Source organism: Neophocaena asiaeorientalis, unplaced genomic scaffold (assembly GCF_003031525.2).
Source record: "Neophocaena asiaeorientalis asiaeorientalis breed wild unplaced genomic scaffold, Neophocaena_asiaeorientalis_V1.1 scaffold210, whole genome shotgun sequence".
Classification (NCBI taxonomy): domain Eukaryota; kingdom Metazoa; phylum Chordata; class Mammalia; order Artiodactyla; family Phocoenidae; genus Neophocaena; species Neophocaena asiaeorientalis.
In genome coordinates, this window is record NW_020172282.1 from 360,212 (window position 1) to 385,966 (window position 25,755).

The 25,755-nt window shown below is 35.2% G+C and overlaps 1 protein-coding gene across 2 annotated transcripts in view; it reads right to left on the reverse strand.

Moving 5' to 3' along the window:
* Nucleotides 1-25,755, reverse strand: part of NOL4 (nucleolar protein 4) — a 280,542-nt gene that overhangs the window by 244,352 nt on the left and 10,435 nt on the right. For both annotated transcript variants that reach the window (XM_024764488.1, XM_024764479.1), the window contains exons 2-4: nucleotides 12,276-12,387; nucleotides 11,139-11,251; nucleotides 6,217-6,349 (exon numbers count right to left, since the gene is read on the reverse strand). In XM_024764488.1, coding sequence (XP_024620256.1) covers nucleotides 6,217-6,349; nucleotides 11,139-11,251; nucleotides 12,276-12,387 — 358 coding nt within the window. The remainder of the gene's footprint in view (nucleotides 1-6,216; nucleotides 6,350-11,138; nucleotides 11,252-12,275; nucleotides 12,388-25,755) is intronic.

Genomic DNA, 25,755 nt, shown 5'->3' on the forward strand with positions numbered 1-25,755 from the left:
AAAGTAATAAAAAATGCAGTATGCAGCAACTTTCATAATGAAGAAAACAATGTTAACTGAAACCCATAGAAACTTGCACAATCCTCACTCAGAAAGTGACTCAGAAGGTACCACTGACCAAAAACAGCATTTGAGCATCTGAACTACACCCACGTGACTCAAATCTGTTGTCATCTTCACATTCCAAAACTGCCAGGTAGAAATGTGAGGAGTATCTTCAAAAGTATAGTCTGGAACATCGGCACCACCCTTTTCCCCACACCTTAGTCATCCCATCTGAGGTGGGTCCCCTAGATCTGTATTTTTAAAATAAGTTCCCCAGGTAGGAGTCTATGCTGTCAGCTCAGCATATAATCTAAACAAGGACAGAAAAAAAAGTGCAATGGCCACTACAATATCACTTTACCCAGTTATTTACCTCCCAACTAAATTGCTATTTTTAAATTTACTCCCTTCCATGTTTACACTCAAAACAAGACTATGGTCATCTTAAAAGTGTACTAGTCAAGATACACACTATTTGCTGTACATGTGTATGCATCACTGCTCTGAAACAATATATTTTGAAATATATTCCAATTTCAGAAACATTTTGCTTTCATAATTTTCATGTTCTATTTTGTTTCAAGTTATTCTAGACCTTAAACTATTAGGTTCAGTCAATATGGCGAGTTCATATGGTTCAACCTAATACATCATGTTCATGTTTGGACATTAGAATTCAAAATATTTACCTGCTACTCGGAGATAATGCAGGTTCGGTTCTAGACCACCACAGTAAAAATGAATACTGTAATAAAGCAAGTCATATAAACTTTTTGGTTTCCCAGTGCATATAAAAGTTATGTTTACACAATACGGCAGTCAATTAAGTATGCAACAGCATTACATCTCAAAAAACAATGTACATACCTTAACTTAAAAATACTTCATTGCTAAAAAATGTCAACTGTCATCTGAGCCTATGGTTAGTCAATCTTTTTGCAATAGTAATAACATTGATCACTGAGCTTTTGCATCAAAGATCACTGACTGCATATCACTATAACAAATATAATAATAATAGAAAGGTTTGAAGTATTACAAGAATTACCAAAATGTGACAGAGACACAAAGTGAGCAAATGCTCTTGGAAAATTGGCACTGATAGACTTGCTCGACACATGGTTGCCACAAACCTTCAATTTGTAAAAAAAAAAAAAAAAATCTGCAAAGCACAATAAACTGAAGAGCAATAAAATGAGGCATGGCTGTATTTAATTACCTATAATATATTAATAGCTTATATGAATTATTACTTAATTTTCACTAAACTGATATTTATGTAAAAAATTTACCTGCTCTTAGCAGTGAAGTAAGACCTAAAGTTCTTCTAAGTCTATTATAATTAAGCATTATTGTAAGACATATATATATATGTATGATTATATATACACACAGTATTCTAATATTTGTATGCACATTAGCCAATATATTCCAATTCATTTTTTCCTGTTTATCAAAAATGGCCTAACCAATTGAAGCATATCAAAACATTTCTAGAATACAAACATTATATAGAAAGAGGGAGATTTTCAAATTCTGGCAAATGAGCTATGCATTTCTAAATGATATTAGAATTATCAAATACATCTTTGAATGAAAAAGTTGCCTTAAATACATTATTTACAAGTCCATCACGGGTAGAAATTCAAGTAAATGTTGATGAATGCTTTAAGAGAATTCTTAACTCTCAAGTCTTTCTCCCTTTTTGTTGTTTCTAGACATTACAACGCTTTGCTTGGCACATGGAACATTGTTAATTTTCAATGTATAAACAAGTCATTGTTTGATACATTAGTGAAATACCAAATATTGCAAAACAAAATTATGTTAAAAAATATATCTACATAACTTCATTGAGTCGAGAGACAAGGCAAATTCAACACATTCTCCTAAGGGATATATATCCTGTAATGTCACAACCAAAACAAAACAAAATGAGGGCCAAAGAGAAATGTATACTTTTTTTTTCTATTGCAGTCCCTTACTTTTAAAGCTGATTAAGCTGATGTGCAAAGAGTTGAAGGTTTCGACTTTCTTTTGTATTCCTATAATCTTAAAAAAATTGGCAAAAGGGAAAATACAATTTGTTGTGACTTAAAAATACAGAAATCGTTTGCTGGTAATAACTTATAATATTTTTTGAGTTTCAGAAAGCACACATAGGGGCTTCCCTGGTGGCGCAGTGGTTAAGAATCCACCTGCCAATGCAGGGGACACGGATTCGAGCCCTGGTCCAGGAAGATCCCACATGCCGCGGAGCAGCTAAACTTGTGGGCCACAACTACTGAGCCTGCACTTTAGAGCCCACGAGCCACAACTACTGAGCCCACGTGCCACAACTACTGAAGCCCATGCACCTAGAGCCCATGTTCCGCAACAAGAGAAGCCACCGCAATGAGAAGCCCATGCACCGCAACGAAGAGTAGCCTTCGCTCGCTGCAACTAGAGAAAGCCCGCACACAGCAACGAAGACCCAACACAGCCAAAAATAAATAAAATAAATTTAAAATATATAGATATTTTAAAAAGCACATATATTCCCTTATGAAAAATATCAATAGTATACAGTATGCTATTAACTCAGAAAAGCAATTAAAATGGTTCTTAGAAAAGTATTTCTCTATCAGAAGTTAAATATTTATTTTGCACTGTATCTTTGTTTCTAAATCTGACACTTTTGCCAGACATCTTTTAATAAACAACCTAAGACAACAACAAAAAATAAATCAGCTGTTTTTAGACTGTACAAATTCAGAATAAATAATTGATTAAGAAAAAAGAATACTATTTTGAGCTAATCCATGTTTCCACAAATTTCTAGGATCTGAGATTGGAAGACAGAAGTCTTAAGTGACAGTATTCCTACTTATAATCCATCGAAATGGATGGCAGAACAAGAACACTTACAAACTGATGAACATTCGAGTACAGAGCAACTTTAAGCTTTTTGAACCAGGAGCGCTTTTTGGAATTCCATCGACCCCGGCCACTATAGAACAGAGCCTCTTTCACAGTAAGCCCCTTATATTCCACCGCAGCTTAAAGGAACTCACGCTTTCATGAGCAACTCAAATGATTATACAATCTTTAAATGATTTTAAACTAAAGGCATTATTTTAAGACTGCAAAAAAGTTTTAAATAGCATAATATATTTTACTCAAAAAATGGGTGAGGTGGTCAAAAGGTAAAAACTTCCAGTTATAAAATAAATAAGTCCTAGGGCTATATTGTACAGCATAGAGTTAATAAGAGAGTATTGCATATTGGAAAGTTAGAGAGTAGATCTTAAAAGTTCTCATTACAAGAAAAAACAATTGTAACTATATGTGGTGATGGATGTTAACTAGAATTATTGTGGTGATAAGTTCAAATTGTTATGTTGTGTATCTGAAAATAATATGATGTTATATGTAAATTAGATTTCAATTTTTTAAAATGAGGGTAAAATGCTTCCTATGCAAAGATTCAAAGTTTCTGTGCATTTTCTATCTTCATATTTTCATTGAGTTAGGGGAGCATTATAAAGTTAAAATAAGCAAAAGAAGTTGAATATTATACATCAATTGATACATTTTTCTGTTTACCAAATTCCTCATTCTGGTTTGTGTCTTCTTCACCTTTACCTAATTATCTAGCCTGGTGGCAAGATATTTCCATTCTTTTCCTCCCTTTCCCCAATATGCATAAGATAATTATATTTCTGAAATGATCTATATTTTATATTCTTTCTTTCCCTTGGTATTGAATAGATTTCAGATCTTTTATAACCATAGTGAGATGAACACTGAAAAAGTTTTTTTCTTTTTTATAGAAATACGCGTCCAATAACACATTGTTATACTTACTTGTGTTATAAATAGTGGGAAGGAGTCCTAAAAGATCACAATATGCTATTTCAATTTCTTTACAATAATATCTTAACAGTAATCACTTAGTGTTAATGAAAATAGAACATTTAAATTCAACCTTCAAAAGTTTATATTGTTCATATTTTACAAATATTAAACTGGAGTTTCAGCTGTTAAAATATGAATTTCTCTTACAATATGAATTTCTCTTACAATTTCTCCAAAGACTTCAGACACATCTAATCCAAGGCTGCAGAGAAAGGAATTTAACTGCCAAGTCAAAATAAAATAATGTTCTAGACTACACTGTCCAATAAAGTAGCCACCCGCCACACGTGGCTATTGAAATAGAAATCAACATTAATTAAAATTAAGTCAAATAAAATCAAAATTAGTCTCTCCATGTACTAGTCAGATGTGAAGTACTCAATAGCCATAGTGACTATCGGTACTGGACAGTGCAAATACAGAATATTTCCACAATCTCAGAAAGTTGATTGAGCAGTGTTTCCTAGACTTTCCTTCTCAAGGAGAAGTGTGAAGAGAAGTCATTGAACATGTAAGGGAAGGCTTAGGCTTAGGCTGGAGAAGGAACAACTAGGTAAGTCCTTAACCTTGAGGCATACATCAATGTATGATGAGAAAGTGCTTTCTCCTAAGAGGAAGCAATATTTGACATTATTCCACTGCATTTCATTGATATAGATTTATATCACATCAGCTGTCCCCTAGCCAAAGATCCACCATAGACAAATCAATCAAGAAAACAAAGAATTTCTGTCATAAGAGATATCCTCTTATTATTTATGGTCCTCAAAATTAAGGAATAAAAAAGATGATGGTATAAACAGGCAAAATACATGGATAAATATTAATAGAGTGTGATATATATATATTGTTATTAGTTATATACAGTTATATAGTTATTATTTTTATATAGTTACATAGCTACAGTGTTTTATATATATATATATATATATACACACACACACATATATATAGAGAGAGGGAGGGAGTTATTCCATCATCCTGGTGCTACACATTTTCCATTAAAACTTAAAATCTGAAGATCTACTAATATTTTAGAAGAAAAAAAGTAATTTATACCCACACCAGAAGAACTACATTCTTTAAAATTTCCCAAATGTCATTTCTATTGCAATAGCTATTTTATTATGTAGTGAATAATATGTGATTTTTAAATCGCTGATGATCAATGTACTGCTTCTTCCTCGTAACTCATGCCAACAAGGACACCAACATCTTTTAGACGCATCTGAAGTGGGAACAAAAGCCCCCTTGCCTTTTTAAAGACTTTTTGTATGCTTAAAATTAGGGATTTCTAATATGACAACATAAGAACACAAACAGCAGCTAGAAATGCAGCAATCTTTTGTAACCAGTTTTTAACAGCAAGTGTCAGAGAAAGCAAGGAAAGATCTCTTTTTGTTCTCAACAGATGTAGGCACAAAAATACACAGCCAGAAAGCTCATTTAAACTTGCTAATTACAGGAATAATAAACTAATTTTGAATAAAACTGGACAATTTCCTTCTATTTGTAACCCTGAATTTTCATCCACAATTACCCAAGTAAGGTACATTTACTTGCATACATAATTTTATATTTATAAAGACAAAAATCTACAAGGATAGTTTTAAAAGATCTCTCGATATATTAGACCTAAAGTGTTAAACTGCTAAGTCTACTTTCTCTACACGTCCAGTTTTCTCTACTTTAACTGTTCTATCAAGAAGAGTGGGATGACTCAGGAATCTTCAATGGACCCAGGAATAAAAGATCACCATCTGTCCTTCCTTTACAGCTGAATAAAATAGCTCAAAATCGCAGCAAAAATCTTCTTACCCAGCAAAATCCCTATGGTAAAACTGTCCTTTTATAGCAATTGTTTTTGGCAAACACTTTGCCTTTTAGTAAAATTAAAACATCCAAATTAATCTTTTGACCATTTTTAAACTCTTAATTCAGTCAGGAGAATAATGGCGCAAGAAACCAAAGCCAGAAGACATCACAGAAACCCAAACTACATTGATAGAACTCATTTTAAGTTCAGACAGCAAAACATGGGCAAGCCTGGATTTTATAACCAGTATTTGCAGTTTTAAACCAAGTATTGATACTTGAATCTAAAGATAATGAAGCGGATAATATAACCTGAGTGCACAGAAAAAAAGTCTCCATGGAAACAGATAAAAAATTAACACAAGACTAAGAAGAAGTTGTTTTAACAAATTCTGATTCAGGTTTTTGTTAATGTTTTGTTTTGTTTATTTGTTTGTTTGCTCAATTTGAAAGCCTTACCATCCTGCTGGCCGTGAAGAGCCTGGGGACTTTGCATCCTTTCCTCAAGATTGGAGCTAAGGTCAGAGTTCACAGCTGACATCCGTGTTGAATCACTCATATCAAATTCGTCACTTTCTATTGAACTTTCATCCTGAAAATTGTTTTAAAATATCATCAAGTATCATAAAATATAATACATTCAGATAATGACCATTTAATCTATAGGGTCAATTAAAGTTTAGCCAGTTAGTAAGCTTTTACAGAACTCAGTAAAATGTTACACATGAATAGATTCTTGAAATAACAAATAAGAAATTTGAAAATGTGTGAAGATTCAATGTTCTATGTAAAAGATGTAAAACATAAAATAATGTATTTAGGAAGGACGTAGTTGAGGAATTATCTGAATAGTGAAAGAATGGATTTTTTTTATTAGTAAAAAACTTCCTAAAAGAGTCAATCACAAAACATAGCATAAAAAGAAATACGTTTTAATTTTTTAAATAAATGACAATAAAATATTATAAGCAAAAATCTGACACTGCAATAAAAAATCTTAACTAAAAATTTTTCGTTGGTAAAGAAAATGGAATCTAAAAACAGACAAACTTACATGACTAGATTCAAAGTCCACATTTGCTGGAAAACAAGTTAATCTTAGCACAACCTTTCTTTCTTTACAAGGGAATATAAATGGCATTGCAACCACAAAAAGTTCAAGGTAAAAGTGTGCAAGATCCATTTACCAAAAGCCAGATCAGCAAATGGCTAAATTACCAAAAGGCAAGTTTGCCAAATGGTCAATTCATCAAAATCTGTCAAATATTAACTTAAACCAAATCTATGCTATGTTGCTATAGTCATTTCCGTGAAGCAAACTCCTTTTTTGCTTTGGAGAACTGATTTTTGGACAAATGCTGTGCTTATGTAGGCAGGAAGGCCTTAGAAACCTGTGTAAAATATCATAAATGTTTAATTGAAACCACCAGGTTTAACTTCAATTTGTAAACATTTGATCTGAAAGTCTAACATTAATGTAATGACTACCAGTAGCAGTAGCAAATTTATATTTGCTGACATACTTCATCTTCATCACAGCCTGTGAGTTAGGTGCCAGCATTTACCCAATTTTACAGATTGAGAAATTGAGGCACAGAGCTGTTAAGTAATTTATTATACTATTATATACCAGAACTGGGATTCATTATGATGTCTCCCAAACTTAAGAAAAGAGCTTCTTTGAATAGGAAGAGTTCCCCTGGCTTCATAAATGACATCTTGGCATCAGCAAAGAGACTTTTCTTAAGTCTCCCAAACTTAAGAAAAGAGCTTCTTTGAATAGGAAGAGTTCCCCTGGCTTCATAAATGACATCTTGGCATCAGCAAAGAAGTTGCTATGGTTAAGGTACAGGAGCATTCTAGCAGACTTACAACGGGCATTCTGATCCCTAGGTCAGGCCCAGGTGATTTGGGTGTTCTTCCCACCCAAACTGTCTGATTTGTGTCTGGGTCTGATTGTGTCTGGGTCTACTGAGTACCACTAGCTCTTCATTAATTCAGCGAGGAAATGCCACCCTGGGAGTCCTCTGGGCAATCAGCCACACAGACTTCTCCCAGCCATGTGCCCTCTCGGTACATTATGTTATCTCCAATTCTAAATTCTAAGAAAATCCAAAGCATCTGAAATATTAAATATATATGTTCAAAAGAGAAGAAAAATAACAGAATTCAGTGTACACATCCATGTTATCAATGTGTACCATATACATATATGTACATGTATACACACACATAGCTAGATGATATAGATATCCATTATATACACTCTATATAGTGTCTGTAATATCACAGTGCTTTAGAGCACATTCTCTGGAACCAGACTGCCTGGATTCAGATTTATACTCTGCCACCTATTAGATGTGTCTCCTTAAGCAAATTACCTAACATTTCTGTGCCTCAGTTTCCTCACCTATAAAATGGGAGAAATAATAGTATCAATCTCATAGGGCTATATAATGATTGAGGGGCTATAATATATCTAAAGTAGTTAAAACAACGTCAGATCCATAATAAGCACAAAACTGTTTGATACTGTTATATAGAATATGTAACAAATTCTACAGTATATAAGATTCATATTTATTATATGAACACATACAAAAATAAATGTAATGGTAAAGATGATCAATATGTGTTTATAAAGTAGCTGTGGATACTATATGAACATAGTCTTTATAAAAGCACTTATTATATACCCTACAAAGAGCTAACTAGATGTAATCTAGTAAAATACTGTTTCCATGGTATGTGTATGTGTGTGTACGTACACACACAACCATCTGAGATATATGAGATATATGTATACATATATGTGTGTGTCTATGTGTAAAAGCTATGTGTCTGAGGCTATGTGTGTGTATGTTTAAGAAGATCTAGACACAAAGATTGAGGCTGCAGTCTCTGTTCTATAGAATGGTTAAAACAAACTGTACACTACGGCTAATCAATGTAGCTAGTGTGACTAAAGAACTGACAATTTAATTTTAGTTAATCTGAATTAATTTTTATTAAATTTCAATATCCCTGTATGTCTAGTGGCTACCATGCTGGACAGTGCAGATTCAACATTCCTCACTGCTGGATATTTCCAACCATCACTATTAGCAATGCAATAAACATCCTAACACTTAAATTGTCCTGTGCAACAAATTCCTTAGTATAAATTTTTAGTCAAAGCATATAAATAACTTTTTAAAGTTTTAAAATAATTATTGCCAAACTCTCTCCCAGAAAGTTTGTTACGGTTTAAACTCTCATCAACAGTTTGTAAGAAGGCCAACTGACCTTACTTTGGATACAGTATTTTGTAATTTTAAAGGGATTCCCATTCCTGGCCTTCTTTATCTCTCTGAATAGCATTTAGTATTGACCTATATAAACACTTTCATTATTCACTTCCTTTATTGTCTGTTCTCCCACCACCACTAGAAGATAAGCTTAATAAAGGCAAGAATTTTGTCAATTTATTCACTGTTTATCTCCATTACCTATAAGAGTGACAGTTACAGAGAAGATACTCAATAAATATTGATTGAAGTAATTGAATAAACATTTATTAAAATTTAACTCATCACAAAGTAATATCTTACTTGATTTCCATTTTAACATGACTTATGTTACTTAACCACCTTCCTTTCTTTCAATAATCACAATTTCAAATATTTCATAAATAATCTAACTCATCATTTATATGAATAGTTTTAAGACAGTGTACACCCAAGTTAGCATTTTTGAAATGTAAAGATAAGAGTTATTTTCCTAACCCAGTTATAATTTAAAAGGATCTGTCTCTCTTATGTGAAACACTTAGGACTTTTTAGAAGCCAGAAGGATTTAGCATATGTGGACCCTACTGCTGGCACAAAGTTAATCTTACATTTTGGCCTAGAAATAAACAGATCAATATCTAAATGAGTTTCCTACAAATATTTCACAGCTCTAACTAGTTTACGAGTTTTTAAAAAAGATTTTCAATTCTGTGATGACTCATGGGAATAATATTTTTATTCTCAGGGATGGATAAACAGTAACATTTTCTTAATTGCCTTTCCTGTCTTTGAATGATTTTATTACTAGTTATTCAATCATTTATACACAGCTATCTAATAATATGGGATCTGATACTGCCACTGCACTAATACAGATATTCTTACAGAGTGTACTTTTCATAAAATCTTGAGATAAAACAATTTTATAAACATAGTTTTGAGATTAAACCTGCTCACATAAAGAGAAAATCAAAAATTTGATTTCCGGGCTTCTCTGGTGGCGCAGTGGTTGAGAGTCCGCCTGCCAACGCAGGACGGTGAGAGACAGGGAGGGTGGGAGGGAGGGAGACGCCAGAGGGAAGAGATATGGGAACATATGTATATGTATAACTGATTCACTGTGTTATAAAGCAGAAACTAACACACCATTGTAAAGCAATTATACTCCAATAAAGATGTAAAAAAAAAGAATTTAAATATATCTCACCAAATAATGCTGTATTTAAAAATAAATACTTAACCGCATTTCCTGTTCTATAGAAATTTCAGAAAGGAGAGAATGTATTAGCCTGAGAAACTATCCCTAATATAGTTACTCTGAACGTGTATATTAATTAATGGCTACTAACTAGTTAACAAGGATTTACTAAGCCCATATTGTTATAAGTGTTTTGGGGAATATACACAGGGTATATATATATAACTTAGTCCCTGCCTTTGAGATACTTCAACCAAACTGGTGAGTTAATTAATATTTTAGAGAAGAATATTTAACAAATATGCATTTAGTATCTAGTATACGCCAACAAGCACATTGCCAGACTCTTACTATACAAATTAAATAATTTGAAACATCAAAAAAATATCTAGTTAAGAAGAATCACCACAAATCGTAGAAAATGCAGAGAAGTAGACAAACAAATACTTAGGATAATGATTAACTGAAAAACAACTTTAAAATATACACAAGATTTGTATGGTGGGGAAATGGTTATATGTGAAATACCTATGAAATTGAACTTTCTGATTTCCAGGTAAAATAGCCTTAGTACTAAAACTTCCCTAGATACAGACTTATTTGGAATACTTTCCCCTGAACTTTCTAGCACTTTACCTAGGTTTAGCTCGATGGTGGGCTACTAAGGAAAATGACTCTTTCTGGGGAATGAGCAAATTCCCACACAGCACTAAGGCAGAAGTGGTAAGATAGGGTATCTCTGTTGAGCACTAGAAATTTCTGCATATTTCTCTCTCTGTGCAGTCCTAGTGACACTCTTTTCGTTAAAAATAAATAAATTACCACCTTCAAAATGCCGTCATGTTTAACACAACAGTCATGGTTATCAAACCTCATTCTGACTCGTGATATAAGTGTAGATGTTTCCATTTTACCTCGTCTTGCTGTGAGTTTAGCAGCTGCAGTTTCATGTGCTTCATGTAGGCCATGGTAATTGGCATGTTGTAGTCAATCATGCTGGTCACCAAAGTGGGAGGTTTTCCATTATCTGTAATAAAACATTTTTAATGGGTAATGAAAGTGATACTGCATTCTACCTGTAATTTCAGAATGATCCAATTTGTTCAAATTGAAATAAGATTCTAGATACCAAGTGTTTAGGAGATTGGTAGCATTAGAGATGGATCGTAGAAAAAATAAATAGCTGGTAAGAGTCAACCAAGGTGTTTGGGGACAAATTAGCGCTATGGATAAATCTGGTATTTCTAACTACAAGGGGAGATTTTTGATATCCTGGATAACAATGAGTGACACTAATAGAGTGATTAAACAAAATTATTGGTATTTTTGTATGCTTCTCCTTTGCTGCACACTTACTTTTTTTTTCTTTGGTCGTGCCGTGTGGCATGAGGGATCTTAGTTCCCTGACCAGGGATCAAACCCGTGCCCCCTGCAGTGAGTCTTAAGCACTGGACTGTCAGGGAAGTCCCCAGACTTGCTTTCTACACGGACTACTTGACCACAAGAGGAAATTTACTTTTTATTTTTTGCTGTTCCACCCATTCTCCAACACAAGGGAATAGGCTAGCCTAAATGTATCTTTGAGATTAATCTCTGAGAGAAACTCATACATTAGGAAAATAATCCAAATAATTTTTAATGAAAGCCAAAGCCAAATTATAACTTTTCTGTAAAAGTTTTCAGTGAAGGAACTCCATACTATTCATTACTTTTAGAAATAAGAAATTGGTAGATTTAAAAGAACACAGATGGAACATCAATTTCCTTGCTAAAAATATCTAAAATACCATGAAATACACACAATAAATGAAAATTAAACATTATTATAGGAAAAAAGTTATTTGCTACAGTCAAAACTGCTTTTCTTCTGAGAAAGGACACTGAGTTGCTTTGTAGTGAATCTTCAACATTCACTGTCTCCTGCTTGAATACATGAGACGATCTGACTTGTTAAACTGTTTCTGTCTACCACATTCTTATAAAAATGTGGGATATAAATTACCATTATGAATAAAATTACTTGAAATCTCACTATTTGACACTGCGGCTACCTTTATGATCTGTTCCATCTGGGTTTAAATGCATTCTTTTCTGGCACTCTGAGCAGCTCATTAGAAACCGTGTCACCGCTTCTCTTGGTAGGAAGGCATAGCTCTCTGAAATCTGAAATGATTCACAAAATAGAGGTGTTATTATATAAGCTGACTGGGCATGATTCAACAGAAATGATCATTGTATTTCCAAATAAGACGCATTATTCCATAATGGCAGGAAGCACAATGAAAGCATGCACCGCATACCATGCATCATTTCAAGAAATATCTATCCAACTTGATTGCATGTCTCTTAATAATCGCTAATAATGCAATGTGGAGGAAAAAAATCAACCACATCTTGATGGAGATCTGTTTATATTTCTGCATTTCTTTTAGGAAAAATAATCCCAGTGTAAAGATACTCTAGTGAATTTTCCTTATTAAAATTTGCCCACGATTGTTTTGGCAATTAAACTTATTGCTAGCACCATTAAAATTTTACCCAATTTTACATATATTTTTAAAAATTTAGCCCCAAAGTGAAACAGTAAACTTTGGATTTTGTAGTAATAAGCATTTCTTCATTATTGCTTTTCAAAGTACTTTAAGGAAAGATAAAAAATAATCTGAACAGAACTCATGTATCTATTTACTGCAGTGAATCATCCCTTCCACAGAAAATGACACACTTGGAATGCATTCTGGCCACCTATTTCAGTTGCTATTTTATGTCAGTTTTTCATAATTTATGTTCACAATAGTTCACATTGATTGTCAGAGCCAGCTTTTCCAGTGCCCTATACAGAGCTTCTCTTTTCAGAACCATGATCCAGAATCAAGTTAGAAATCAATACTCTTGTCAGTGATACTTTAAATATTACCTTTTCAAAAACCAAGGTATTTCTCTCAAGAAAGCAAAGATTTCTAAAGTGAAACTGACAGATTGTTAAACATCTCTAAACAAAAGCTGACAGTGCCGCTAAGAAGTCTGATGCAGGGCATTAGTTTTCCACCATACTGTCACTGACACTGGTCCATGAAATATGAGGTAAGCAAAAGGAATAAATGAGTTGTAAATTAGACATAATTGCCATAGACGATTCCTCAGGTGCATGCAGAGCTGTTATGAACGTTGATGTTATTTTAAGCTTGTAGAAGGAAGGAAAATATGCACCTTGCATATAATTGAGTGCAAATCTGCGCCAATTCCATTAATGGTGATGGGGTTAACTTTTGCTGGAGCACAGCATCGAGGAAACCTCACATATTAAAATCCAAAATTGTAAAGCATATTTTTCCCTTTCATGTGAAAATCAGGTCACATCACTTAACCTATCTCTTTGACTCTCAGGGAAAAGAAGCCGTAGGAATGTCAAAGAGAAGGAACAAGTCTACAATTAAAAATCTGCCATGGATGATTCATACACAGGTAATCCACAGTCTACTCTACTGGGATTGGAATATGAAACTGATTTTTAATATAACTATCATTTGTAAATTAAGGTGTTGTCCGGTTTAAAAAAAAAAACAAACTTCCTTGTACTATACAAGGAACTGTGGGAGAAAAGAAGCAGAGCAATTTGAAAGCATTTCATCAAAATATTTTATATAAGCTATTGAATAAAGAAATACATAAACGCAATATAAATGTTCATTCATTCTCGCTCACTCTCTTTGTCTCTTCACACACGCACACACACACACACACAAATTTGATTCCTATTCATCTATTTTTACAGAGGGAACTAACACTTTAATCTGATTTATTTATCTGATTAGAGATCATTTTTTCTGACTCTCTGAAAACCTTTTTTACAATTATTCAGAAGTTAAGTCTCTGATTCATGCCCAGTCTGATACTTCATATTTTAACTCACATGGAATTATAATCCATGGGAACTAATAGAGCTGACCAGTAAATTCATTAACAAACAGGATTTGAGAAGAATGTTCCATTGATTTTCATAGAGGGTTTCTATTAAGGCTTATCTCTCCTTATATAAGAGAGAAACCTTCAATTGAAAAAAAAATAAGTTGTCCGGTTTAAAAAAAAAAACAAACTTCCTTGTACTATACAAGGAACTGTGGGAGAAAAGAAGCAGAGCAATTTGAAAGCATTTCATCAAAATATTTTATATAAGCTATTGAATAAAGAAATACATAAATGCAATATAAATGTTCATTCATTCTCGCTCACTCTGTCTCTTCACACACGCACACACACACACACAAATTTGATTCCTATTCATCTATTTCTACAGAGGGAACTAACACTTTAATCTGATTTATTTATCTGATTAGAGATCATTTTTTCTGACTCTCTGAAAACCTTTTTTACAATTATTCAGAAGTTAAGTCTCTGATTCATGCCCAGTCTGATACTTCATATTTTAACTCACATGGAATTATAATCCATGGGAACTAATAGAGCTGACCAGTAAATTCATTAACAAACAGGATTTGAGAAGAATGTTCCATTGATTTTCATAGAGGGTTTCTATTAAGGCTTATCTCTCCTTATATAAAAGAGAAACCTTCAATTGAAAAACAAAATAGCCAACTGGTGGAGTTAAAGAGATGCTGCATTTGCTTCGCTGGTCCTGACGCTCTCCACAATCTGCCCTTTTCTCAGTGCTAATAAAGCACTTATGTAGAAATCCCTTCTAGAGAGCTTCATCACTGACCTGACTCAATTGTATTATTTGTCCTAGCACTACTTAGCTCCAAATCAATTTTTTCTTGGAATCATTAATCATATTATATTTCCTTTACACTTTTACTCTGAAAACCAGGTACTTGTATTGACCACAAATATGTTATGTAAGTGGACAAATATGCTATATGTACATGTGTGAATGAAATATATAAAGTCCCACCTTGTATCTTAGAAAAGATTTTTTAGTGAGTATTATATCACATTGTTCTCTGTGGTGTTATTCTGGGCACTATATGTTACATAAGTGGATAAAATCCCTTATTTGGGGGTACTTTCTTGGTGCTCAGAACCCACTTATAGGGAGACCTGCTGAGACACCCCACCCTCATCAGATCTTTTCTACCCCACCTCATGTTCATTGGGGCCCAAGGATCTCAGAGTATTCTTAGGTACAGGGAGAAGAGACCCTCAGAAAGTCTCACACTCATTTCTGAAACAATATTTCTCCTGCCATGGAGGTGAAGAGGGAAAATGATTCCTTTTTCTTTATCTAGGCTCTTTCCTCTCCAGCCTCTTAGAAATTAAGGGTCCTGGGCAACCTTCACTGCTGAAGTTCTCAGAACATTTTTAAACAATGAGATGTCCTTTAAAAGTTCTAAAATTATGGTGCGTTTGGATAATTGCATTTCACAATTAAAGCCCATAATGAAATACTGTGGTGGTCCTGTCAATATCCTTCCATGACCCCATTCAGAGATTATACAGAAAGCCTACATGAAGACTCTTGAACTTGAGGTCTGAGCTAAATGCTCCCATGGCTCTTGCTCTAATGAAAGGGTCTGTTTCTGTGAGTGTTTGAAATGCTAAATCAACTTTAAATAGATGTTCATAAACGGTGATAAAATCAGGGACGGGTTCTTCTAGGCTGTCTATTCATCAAAGTCCTAACATTCTTCATACAACATGTAAAAGCAGGTGCAAATAAAATATAGAAGGGACAGAAATTGCAAAACATTTTGATTCAGATACTTGAAACACCGTTCTACTAACACTATAATTAATGATATAAAATGCTATAGTCATTCATAAATGTCTATTTCCTTGACCCACTTTTCAAATCTAAACACTTCTTTGTTTCTAAGACAGAAATCGGCCTTTGAATACACAGTACAGAACATTTCTAGAACACTAGTGAGGATAATATTCACTTGAAAAATGCATTCTTAGAAACATCTTTATATTTGGGAGAGATAGAGAGTATTTCCTTAGAATTGGTTTATCAACACAGAAATGCTGCATCTTGTGAGTAATACGAAACAAAATATCACATGAATGGGTATTAGTCTCGCTCCTTCTGAATTACACACTAAAACAAACAAACAAAAAACAACTGCCATGGGACAAGCCACATATATTGCCTGTAACAGAAATAAACATCCAAAGGAAGGACTAGAACATAGCCATACTGAATCTTATAAGCCAACGATCTCACATTATTTATCATGTAAATAATTGTGAGGCATCCCTTTCCTAGAAATGTTATTTTCTAGGAATCCAGACTTGTTTTCTTAGATTTATATAATAGTTTTCATTGGGGCTTGCATCCATTATTTTAGACAGTGGCTAAAATAGATTTTACAGTAATTTTTTGACAATGGGATCCACTGGTATAGAGAGGTTAAATGAATTGCCATTGTTACACAATAGAGGGCAAAGCAAAGAGCTGGAAATTGAACCTGGAACTCTCAAATCCTGGTCTGTTTCTATACATTGAAGGGACCATGGTGGGTTCATGCAACAGACAGATTAGACAAATGCGTAGGATCCAAGGAAAGCAGGAACATCAAAATAGATTTTTTAAAACTTTGGTATTTCAAAAAAAAAAAAAACCCAAAGTATCAAAGTGTTACCAAAGTCAGGACTTGGGAACTTCTTCTTTTTCTGCTATCACTGTTATTTTTTATTATAATAAGTATTATAGCTACAAAGCTCTATATGATACACATACTAAGTTTTAAAATTAATTTATTTTTTCTATTCTTTTCCAAATTCTTTTCCCATTTAGGTTATTTCAGAATATTGAGCAGAGTTCCCTGTGTTATACAGTAGGTCCTTGTTGGTTATCTATTTTAAATATTCCTTAAACTTGAGTTGTGGCTGAAGATTTGTTGTTGTTGCTGTTTTTTAACTTTGAATTAGCTATGGTTGAGGGGTGGAAATGCTGTAGCACAACACAATTTTTTCATTGCTTATCGTTTCTAAAGACCTTAATTCAACTGTGTATTAGACAACATTGATACTGTTTTCAGTGAAAATATTACATTCTAAGTCTGTTAAGACTGGAATTCATCAGTAATGCAGAAATGATAAATTGCATTATCATCCTAAATTAGAAGAGAAATCACCTCTCCAATTAAATAATATGGTAACACTTCTACATAAAAATAGTTGACCTGGAGCATCTTTTGATGGACTAAGCCAAATCAGCATCTAGAGCAAAGATAGTATGATATTAGTGATCTAATGATAAACCTAGGCACCTGAAGAGGGTACCATGATTAAATCCCATAAGGAGCACTGCTATTGATCTTGCACTTGTAGGTTAAAATTTAAAAAATTAAAAACTAATGGGAATATATTTCTGAAAAGTTTACTGACAAATATTATAGTTGAAAGGAGGATGAGCATTTTTACCTTGCCATGTCCCTGTCTTCTGAAGGAAGAAGACACAGTACCTTTTTAAACACTACATCTAAAAAACCAAATTCTGGCAGTTCTCAAGTGCCACTCACCTTCCCCTCAACAGCTTGGTTAAGGTAAAACTGTAACTTATTCAAAAGAACTGATATTTTAAAAATCAATCGCAGTCAAGTTAGTTTGCAAATCTCACCTTATAAATTTGATAATATATATAATTCCTAAAGTTTTCTTACATTTACCTTTGAACAGCACAGTTTTATCTCCAGAGATGTCTCCTTTCTTACTTGGATCTGAACATATGAAGCAATATAAACTTAGAAAAAAGTTTAAAAATTAATTAACCAAAATAATTTAATAACAAATTGTTCCTTTGCTGTACATTGCCAGACTGTACGTCACAATTACATGATGCAAGTGTATCTTACTAACTTGAGCCATTAGGTTTTATAAATTATGAGCAAAATTGATAACAGACAAAATTTTTGAAACAGGACTGTTTGTCCTGTCCCACTTCCTCAGTCCCAAGCATTCTTCCCCTCTAATTTTAACAGTGTTTAATTTCTGAACATTTTCAATAGGAAGGCCCTCAAAATTGACTCAGCTTGTCCATAAATCTGCAATTCTCTGGCTCCTGAAAAGGTAGAAAATTGACAATTCTCTAAATTAGGATTCTCATTAACTGTATGACAACTATTACTTGCTTTGGCTGTTTTACACAAAAGGAAATGCTTCCTAAAAGAGTATACGTGTGTTTGTTTCCCATTGATTGAGTGCTTAATAATAATTATGCCAAGTAAGAATTTTATATGGAGTTTATCATTTAATCCTCACATCAGTCCCAGAATAGATTACTATCATCACCATCATAATCTCTGTTTAACAGATGAGGAAACTAAGCTTCAGAGAGGTTGTGTAATTTGTCAAACAAGGAGAAGAGACAGGACTCATGTGATAATCTGGTTTCAGAGCCTATCTTTTATTCACTTTTCATCACCATATTTTATAGCCTCTCCTGGTCATCAGTATTAAAACTGAAAGAGACTGTCTCATCCATAAAAAGTGGGAATATTAACCTTACAGCATAGGTTAATTATACTAAAATGTTTATAATGTTCCCTGGTGTGAGATTCTTTGTAAGTATAAAATGCTCTGACTGGTTTGATGTGACCCTTTTGAATACAAGGCCAGTCAAGGGCCCTGTACCTTGTCTCAGGTTACAGAGTTCCACAGGAAGCATATCAGACTGTGCAGTTACAATACAGAGCTCCACCTGGAGGAAATTAACTGACCATCTGTCTTGTTCCAGCAGAACTGACTGCTAAAGTAATGGCTTTGATGATGGCCATTCTGACTGGTGTGAAGTGATACCTCATTGTAGTTTTGATTTGCATTTCTCTAACGATTAGTGATGTTGAACATCTTTTCATGTGTTTGTTGGTCACCTGTATGTCTTCTTTGGAGAAATGTCTATTTAGGTCTTCCACCCATTTTTTGACTGGGTTGTTCGTTTTCTTGATATTGAGCTGCATGAGCTCCTTGTATATTTTGGAAATTAATCCTTTGTCAGTTGCTTCATTTGCAAATATTTTCTCCCAATCTGAGGGCTGTCTAATGCTGAAGAAGGTGTGGAGAAAAGGGAACCCTCGTGCACCGTTGGTGGGAGTGTAAATTGATACAGCCACTACGGAAAACAGTAGGGGGTTCCTAAAAAACTAAAAATAGAACTACATATGACCCAGCAATCCCACTACTGGGGATATACCCAGAGAAAACCATAATTCAAAAAGATACATGCACCCCAATGTTCACAGTAGCTCTATTAACAATAGCCAGGACATGGAAACAACCTAAGTGTCCATCGACACAGGAATGGATAAAGAAGATGTGGTACACATATACAATGGACTATTACTCAGCCATAAAAAGGAACGAAATTGAGTCATTTGTAGAGACGTGGATGGACCTAGAGACTGTCATACAGAGTAAAGTAAGTCAGAAAGAGCAAAACCAATATCGTATATTAACACATATGTGTGGAATCTAGAAAAATGGTATAGATGATCCCATTTGCAAAGCAGAAATAGAGACACAGACGTAGAGAACAAATGTATGGATACCAAGGGGGAAGGGGGGAGTGGGATGAATTAGGAGATTGGGATTGGCATACATACACTACTATGTATAAAATAGATAACTAATGAGAACCACCTACTGTATAGCACAAGGAACGTTACTTAATGCACTGCAGTGACATGAATGGGAAGAAAATCCAAAAGGGGATGTATGTATTTGTATGGCTGATTCATTTTGCTGTACAGTAGAAACTAACACAGCATTGTAAAGCAACTATACTCCAATAAAAATTAATTTTAAAAAATGAATAAAGTAATGGCTTCGTAATAACAACCAGGAACTAAATGCAGAGGACTTCCATTTTTAATAGAATATACAAGAAGGAGTGTAAGTAAACTATTTCTAAAGGAAAAAGACTTCTAATTGTTCAAAGAAATTCACCAGTAGAGAAGTTATTGTTGCTTTAAGATTTGAACCTAACACATGAGCTGAAATAGAGATATCACATGACATGGGTAAATCATGAGCATTAGCAAAGCAGAAAAAGCTAAAATCAAAAGATTTATCAACCAAAATCACACCATTTTGTCCTAAGTTCCCTAAAGTCTTAGCAAAAGGAAAAATCATAATTAATGTTACTAAATATTAGTAATTTGGAAAAGCAGCAGGCCAGTGCTGAATTTCATTATAAGTAACATTCCTCCACAGCTTGATATCTTTGTCTATAGTGTGCTCCACTGCAGACGCCGAGCTTTAGAGCAAAATAAAGTTGGTCTAATCACACTATTTTTAAAATTACCTTCTCCACCTTTGCTCTATAAAATGAATTTAGAAAATAGAAATAACACCTTTATTTCACTGGAATAATAACATTAAAACTTTTTTTTTTTTTTTTTGCCAAATATCATGCAGTACACTCATGGAAGAATTTGCCTTCGGGGCCGAATTTTTAACATTTTCTCTTGTGAAACTCTTGAAATTATGAATAAAGAAATAGTCTCCTAATGAAATTTGTTTATCATATCGCTATTGTGATATTTAATATTTAATACTGTGATATACTATCACAAACCACCTGCAATGTACATAACTGGATAACGAAGCTGTAGAAAATTTATTTCTAAAAACTAATAAAATTAAAATAGGGGCTTCCCTGGTGGTGCAGTGGTTGAGAGTCTGCCTGCCAATGCAGGGGACACGGGTTCGTGCCCCGGTCCGGGAAGATCCCACATGCTGGCCCCGTGAGCCATGGCCGCTGAGCCTGCGTGTCGGGAGCCTTGCTCCGCAACGGGAGAGGCCACAACAGTGAGAGCCCCAAGTACCGCAACAAGCAAACAAACAAACAAAAACCAAACAAAAAATAAAATTAAAATGTAATTGAACAGAACCTATAAATCCAAACGCTATTAAAGACCTCATATGTACTGATTCACAAAGACACCATAGTCCAGAGAGACCCCTATCTAAGGAGGGGAAGTCTTGTTTATGGGCACTATCTCCAGTTCAACAAGGGCCACTATGTCTTTACGTGGTTTATACATTGTATATTTTTGAATAGATATGAAGAGAGGGAATTAGGGAAAAAACCACATATATATATATATATATATATATATATACACACACCCATATCATATACATATAAAGCTTTACAAACACTATAACATTTGGCCCAGATATTTTTATAGATGTGTTACAAAACTGAAAAGTCCAGCCAATGGTTTTCTCTTATATTTATATGGATTCTCTTTTACCCATTGCATGCGTGAGAAAAGGTAAGCAGCGAACATCATTAAACTTCTACAGAGGAATTTATTAATCTGGGGAGTTGCACATGGAAACAGTCTTACACAGATGAAGACATTTTTCATCTAAACATTTATTTACTGAACAAATATCTATTAAGTGCATAGGCATTATAATTATCCCTGAATACTGTGAGATATGGTTCTACACCACTAATGTGCCCGGCTATATCAAATTATTGGAATCACCTGTTGGTAATTGTTTGGTTAATTTTGAAGAGATTCCGAAAAATGCTTTGATCAGGACTCAGCATAAATACTCTTAGGTTAAAAAGTGTATTCATAGCAAAAATCAATTAAACAAAAAGCCAGACATTTGGCCTGCCTAATCAAATTTGTATTTACTCTGACCCTCAACAATTTTTGCTTCCAAACCCTAACTACTATTTCAGAAACACTTCCTGTTTAATTGTATCTGTTTGACCTCTAAACACCTGATAAATAACCAAATGAATTCCTGTACCTTAACAATATCTCCGATACTGAAACTAGGATGCTGCCAGATTTGCTCTTCAGCTCCAAAAGTGCCACTGCCCCCCTGGTGGCACATTCTCAAGTTTTAGTTGGGCTCCTAACAATCCCGAAGTATTGCTTGTTGTTGCACTCTGGTACTGTTATCACCTACTCCAACATGCTATTTTCATATCACTGTCTACTATTTCCCTTCATTCTTCTCTGAGTACTTTCTATATATTCAATCATCACACCCATTCATCAGCTCCTCTTGTCTTTTTCATTTAGTTAAGGGGGAAGGGGGTGGCCTAGCCCAGTCTGAAATATCTTGGGTTGCTTTTTAAAGAGTATTAAGGTTCCTAGATAAAATACAGCACACACAATTAGATGTGAATTCCAGATAAACATGTGATATTGGGAATAACTTATATTAAAAATTATCATTTATCTGAAATTCAAATATAACTGGGCGTCCTGTATTTGTTAAATCTGACAACCTTATACGGTACATTTATCTAAGATGAATGAAAATATGGGTTAGAGTCCAAAGATAATCTTAAATTTGGAACAAATTGTTATGTCAGGAAGATCTAAGAATATACCAAGAGCAGAAGTGAGAAGCAGGGTAGGTGGAAGTGATTATTGGGCATCTGCAGGTAATCTGAAATCACAGTGCCCATTGAAAGCAATATTTTCCAACTTTTTAGACCAACAGCACCAGTAGAAATATATTTTATATCATAAGCCAGCACATATACACATTTCAACAATAAAACAGACCATTTCTATTTTCTTCTATTTCATTTTTTAAAGTTATCACAACCCACTAAAGTGGCTTGAAAACTCACTAATGGGTTGTGATACATAATGTGAAAAACCTGGTCTAAAGCAGAGGGATGCAGCCTGTCAGTCCAAAGATATTTGCTGTGGTGTTGACAGAAGACGGTAGTTATGTGGTCAAGTTTAAAATGAAGGCTGCAAATTCAAAGGAGGTCTAAAGCAGGCAGGACTATTTTTAGACAGTTCGGGTCAAATTTTAGACAGCTAAAAGCAAGTTGGAAATCTGAGGCAAATGCATCAAATGAAGAGCAAGAGGAATGAAAAGTGAACGAGGTTCAGTCTGTATCCTCCAGGGATAGGGTAATGGTACAAGTGCGAGGCAAGAGGCAAAGACAGTGAACCCGGGCCAAGGCACAGAAATCTGCTATATGATGAAAAGGAACTAGAGGAGGAAAACAGAGAGCAGTTAACAGCATTCCAGGGCAACCGTATGAATTGGGCACCACATCACCATGCATTAGTACATCGAGGTGTAGGCAAACAAGAAATAGAACGTGATTTAAGTTAATTATAGCTAATTCCTTTTTATTAGAAATAGTTTTTGCTCCACTGATAACACTTCAAATTTAGCTATATTGCTTTGCAGAAAATAACTTTATTTTCTATTGTTTTATCTTCATTATAATGATGAACATCTTTAACTTGGAGTTGTATTTTACAATTATTAAAATAGTCATCAACTGAGCAAATGTGACAATATCGAAAAGAGAGCGAGCCCAATAATCTGGAGGTATGTCTCCAAAGTTATGGGTAATGTTTTTGTGTCTCTTTTTATGTTAGAATATCTGGCTGTTAAGGAAAAGACTGTCATAACAGGGAATTCTTACATTAGATGAAAAAATGAGCAGATGGGCACTGAAAAAGTTTTTCTTCATATGTGTTTCCTAATAGTAAAATAAAGAGAATTTTTAAATGTTGCATGTAAATAAAATGGCTCTGCAAAGCAAATATTTATACAATTACTTGCAGCATGAAGAGCTACATTAAAATATACAATTACACACATGGAAGAATGGGGAAATGACTCCTTCTCCTGATGTTTCCTGAAGAATGTATATTCTGTGATATATTAGTGTTTTTTCTGGGGCTTAGGGGCAAACAAGTTGGATCCAACCTTTCTGGTCTAGAATTCAATGGCATGTTCAAGTTTTCCTTGGCTCCTGTTGCAGCTTCCTTGGTTAAACGTTACCCTCAATAAGACCTGCTAGGCAGTGGGAAGACAGCACTTCTTTTACAACAGGTGGCCAAGAATACTGCTGCCACAGTCATTTAAAGCAGGCAAGATTTAGCCATCTTAGAGAAAACGGAAGAAAAATGGAGGTGAAAATTTTTCCTGAAGATGGCGGAAGAGTAAGACGTGGAGATCACGTTCCTCCCCACAGATACACCAGTAATACATCTACACGTGGAACAACTCCTACAGAACACCTACTGAATGCTGGCAGAAGACCTCAGACCTCCCAAAAGGCAAGAAAGTCCCCACGTACCTGGGTAGAGCAAAAGAAAAAAGAATAAACACAGACAAAAGAATAGGGACGGGACCTGCACTAATGGAAGGGAGCTGTGAAGCAGGGAAGGTTTCCATACACTAGGAAGCCCCTTCGCGGGCAGAGACTGCAGGTGGCGGAGGGGGAAGCTTTGAAGCCGCGGAGGAGAGCACAGCAATAGGATGCGAAGGACAAAGCGGAGAGATTCCTGCACAGGGGATCGGTGGCGACCGGCACTCACCAGCCTGAGAGACTTGTCTGCTCACCCGCCGGGACGGGTGGGGCTGGGAGCTGAGGCTCGGGCTTTGGTCGGAGCGCAGGGAGAGGACTCGGGTTAGTGGCGTGAACACAGCCTGCAGGGAGTTAGTGCACCACGGATAGCCGGGAGGGAGTCCGGGGAAAAGTCTGGACCTGCCGAAGAGGCAAGAGACTTTTTCTTCCCTCTTTGTTTCCTGGTACACGAGGAGAGAGGATTAAGAGCGCTGCTTAAACGAGCTCCAGAGACGGGCGTGAGATGCGGCTAACAGCGCGCACCACAGAGACAGGCATGAGACGCTAAGGCTGCTGCTGCCGCCTCCAAGAAGCCTATGTGCCAGCACAGGTCACTCTCCACACCCCCCTTTCGGGCAGCCTGTGCAGCCCACCACTGCCAGGGTCCCGGGATCCAGGGACAACTTACTCCGGGAGAACGCAGGGCGCGCCTCAGGCTGGTCTAACGTCATGATGGCCTCTGCCGCCGCAGGCTTGCCCCACACTCCGTGCCCCTCCCTCACGCCGGCCTGAGTGAGCCAGAGTCCCCGAATCAGCGGCTCCTTTAACCCTGTCCTGTCTGAGCGAAGAACAGACGCCCTCCAGGGACCTACACACAGAGGCGGGGCCAAATCCAAAGCTGAGCCCCGGGAGCTGTGAGAACAAAGAAGAGAAAGGGAAATCTCTCCCAGCAGCCTCAGAAGCAGCGGATTAAAGCTCCACAATCAATTTGATGTACCCTGCATCTGTGGAATACCTGAAGAGACAATGAATAATCCCAAATTGAAGAGATGGACTTTGAGAGCAATATTTTTTATTTTTTCCCCTTTTCCACTTTTTGTGAGTGTGTATGTGTATGCTTCTGTGTGAGACTTTGTATAGCTTTGCTTTCACCATTTGTCCTAGGGTTCTATCCATCCATTTTTTTTCTTTAAAAAAATTCTTTTTTCTTAATAATTATTTTTTATTTTAATAACTTTATTTTATTTTAACTCACTTTATTTTATTTTATCTTCTTTCTTTCTTTCCTTCCTTCCCTCCTTCCTTCCTCCCACCCTCCTTTCTTTTCTTTCTTTCTTTCTTTCTTTCTTTCTTTCATTCTACTTTTTCTCCATTTTATTCCGAGCCGTGTGGATGAAAGGCTCTTGGTGCTGCAGCCAGGAGGCAGTGCTGTGCCTCTGAGGTGGGAGAGCCAACTTCAGGACACTGGTCCACAAGAGACCTCCCAGCTC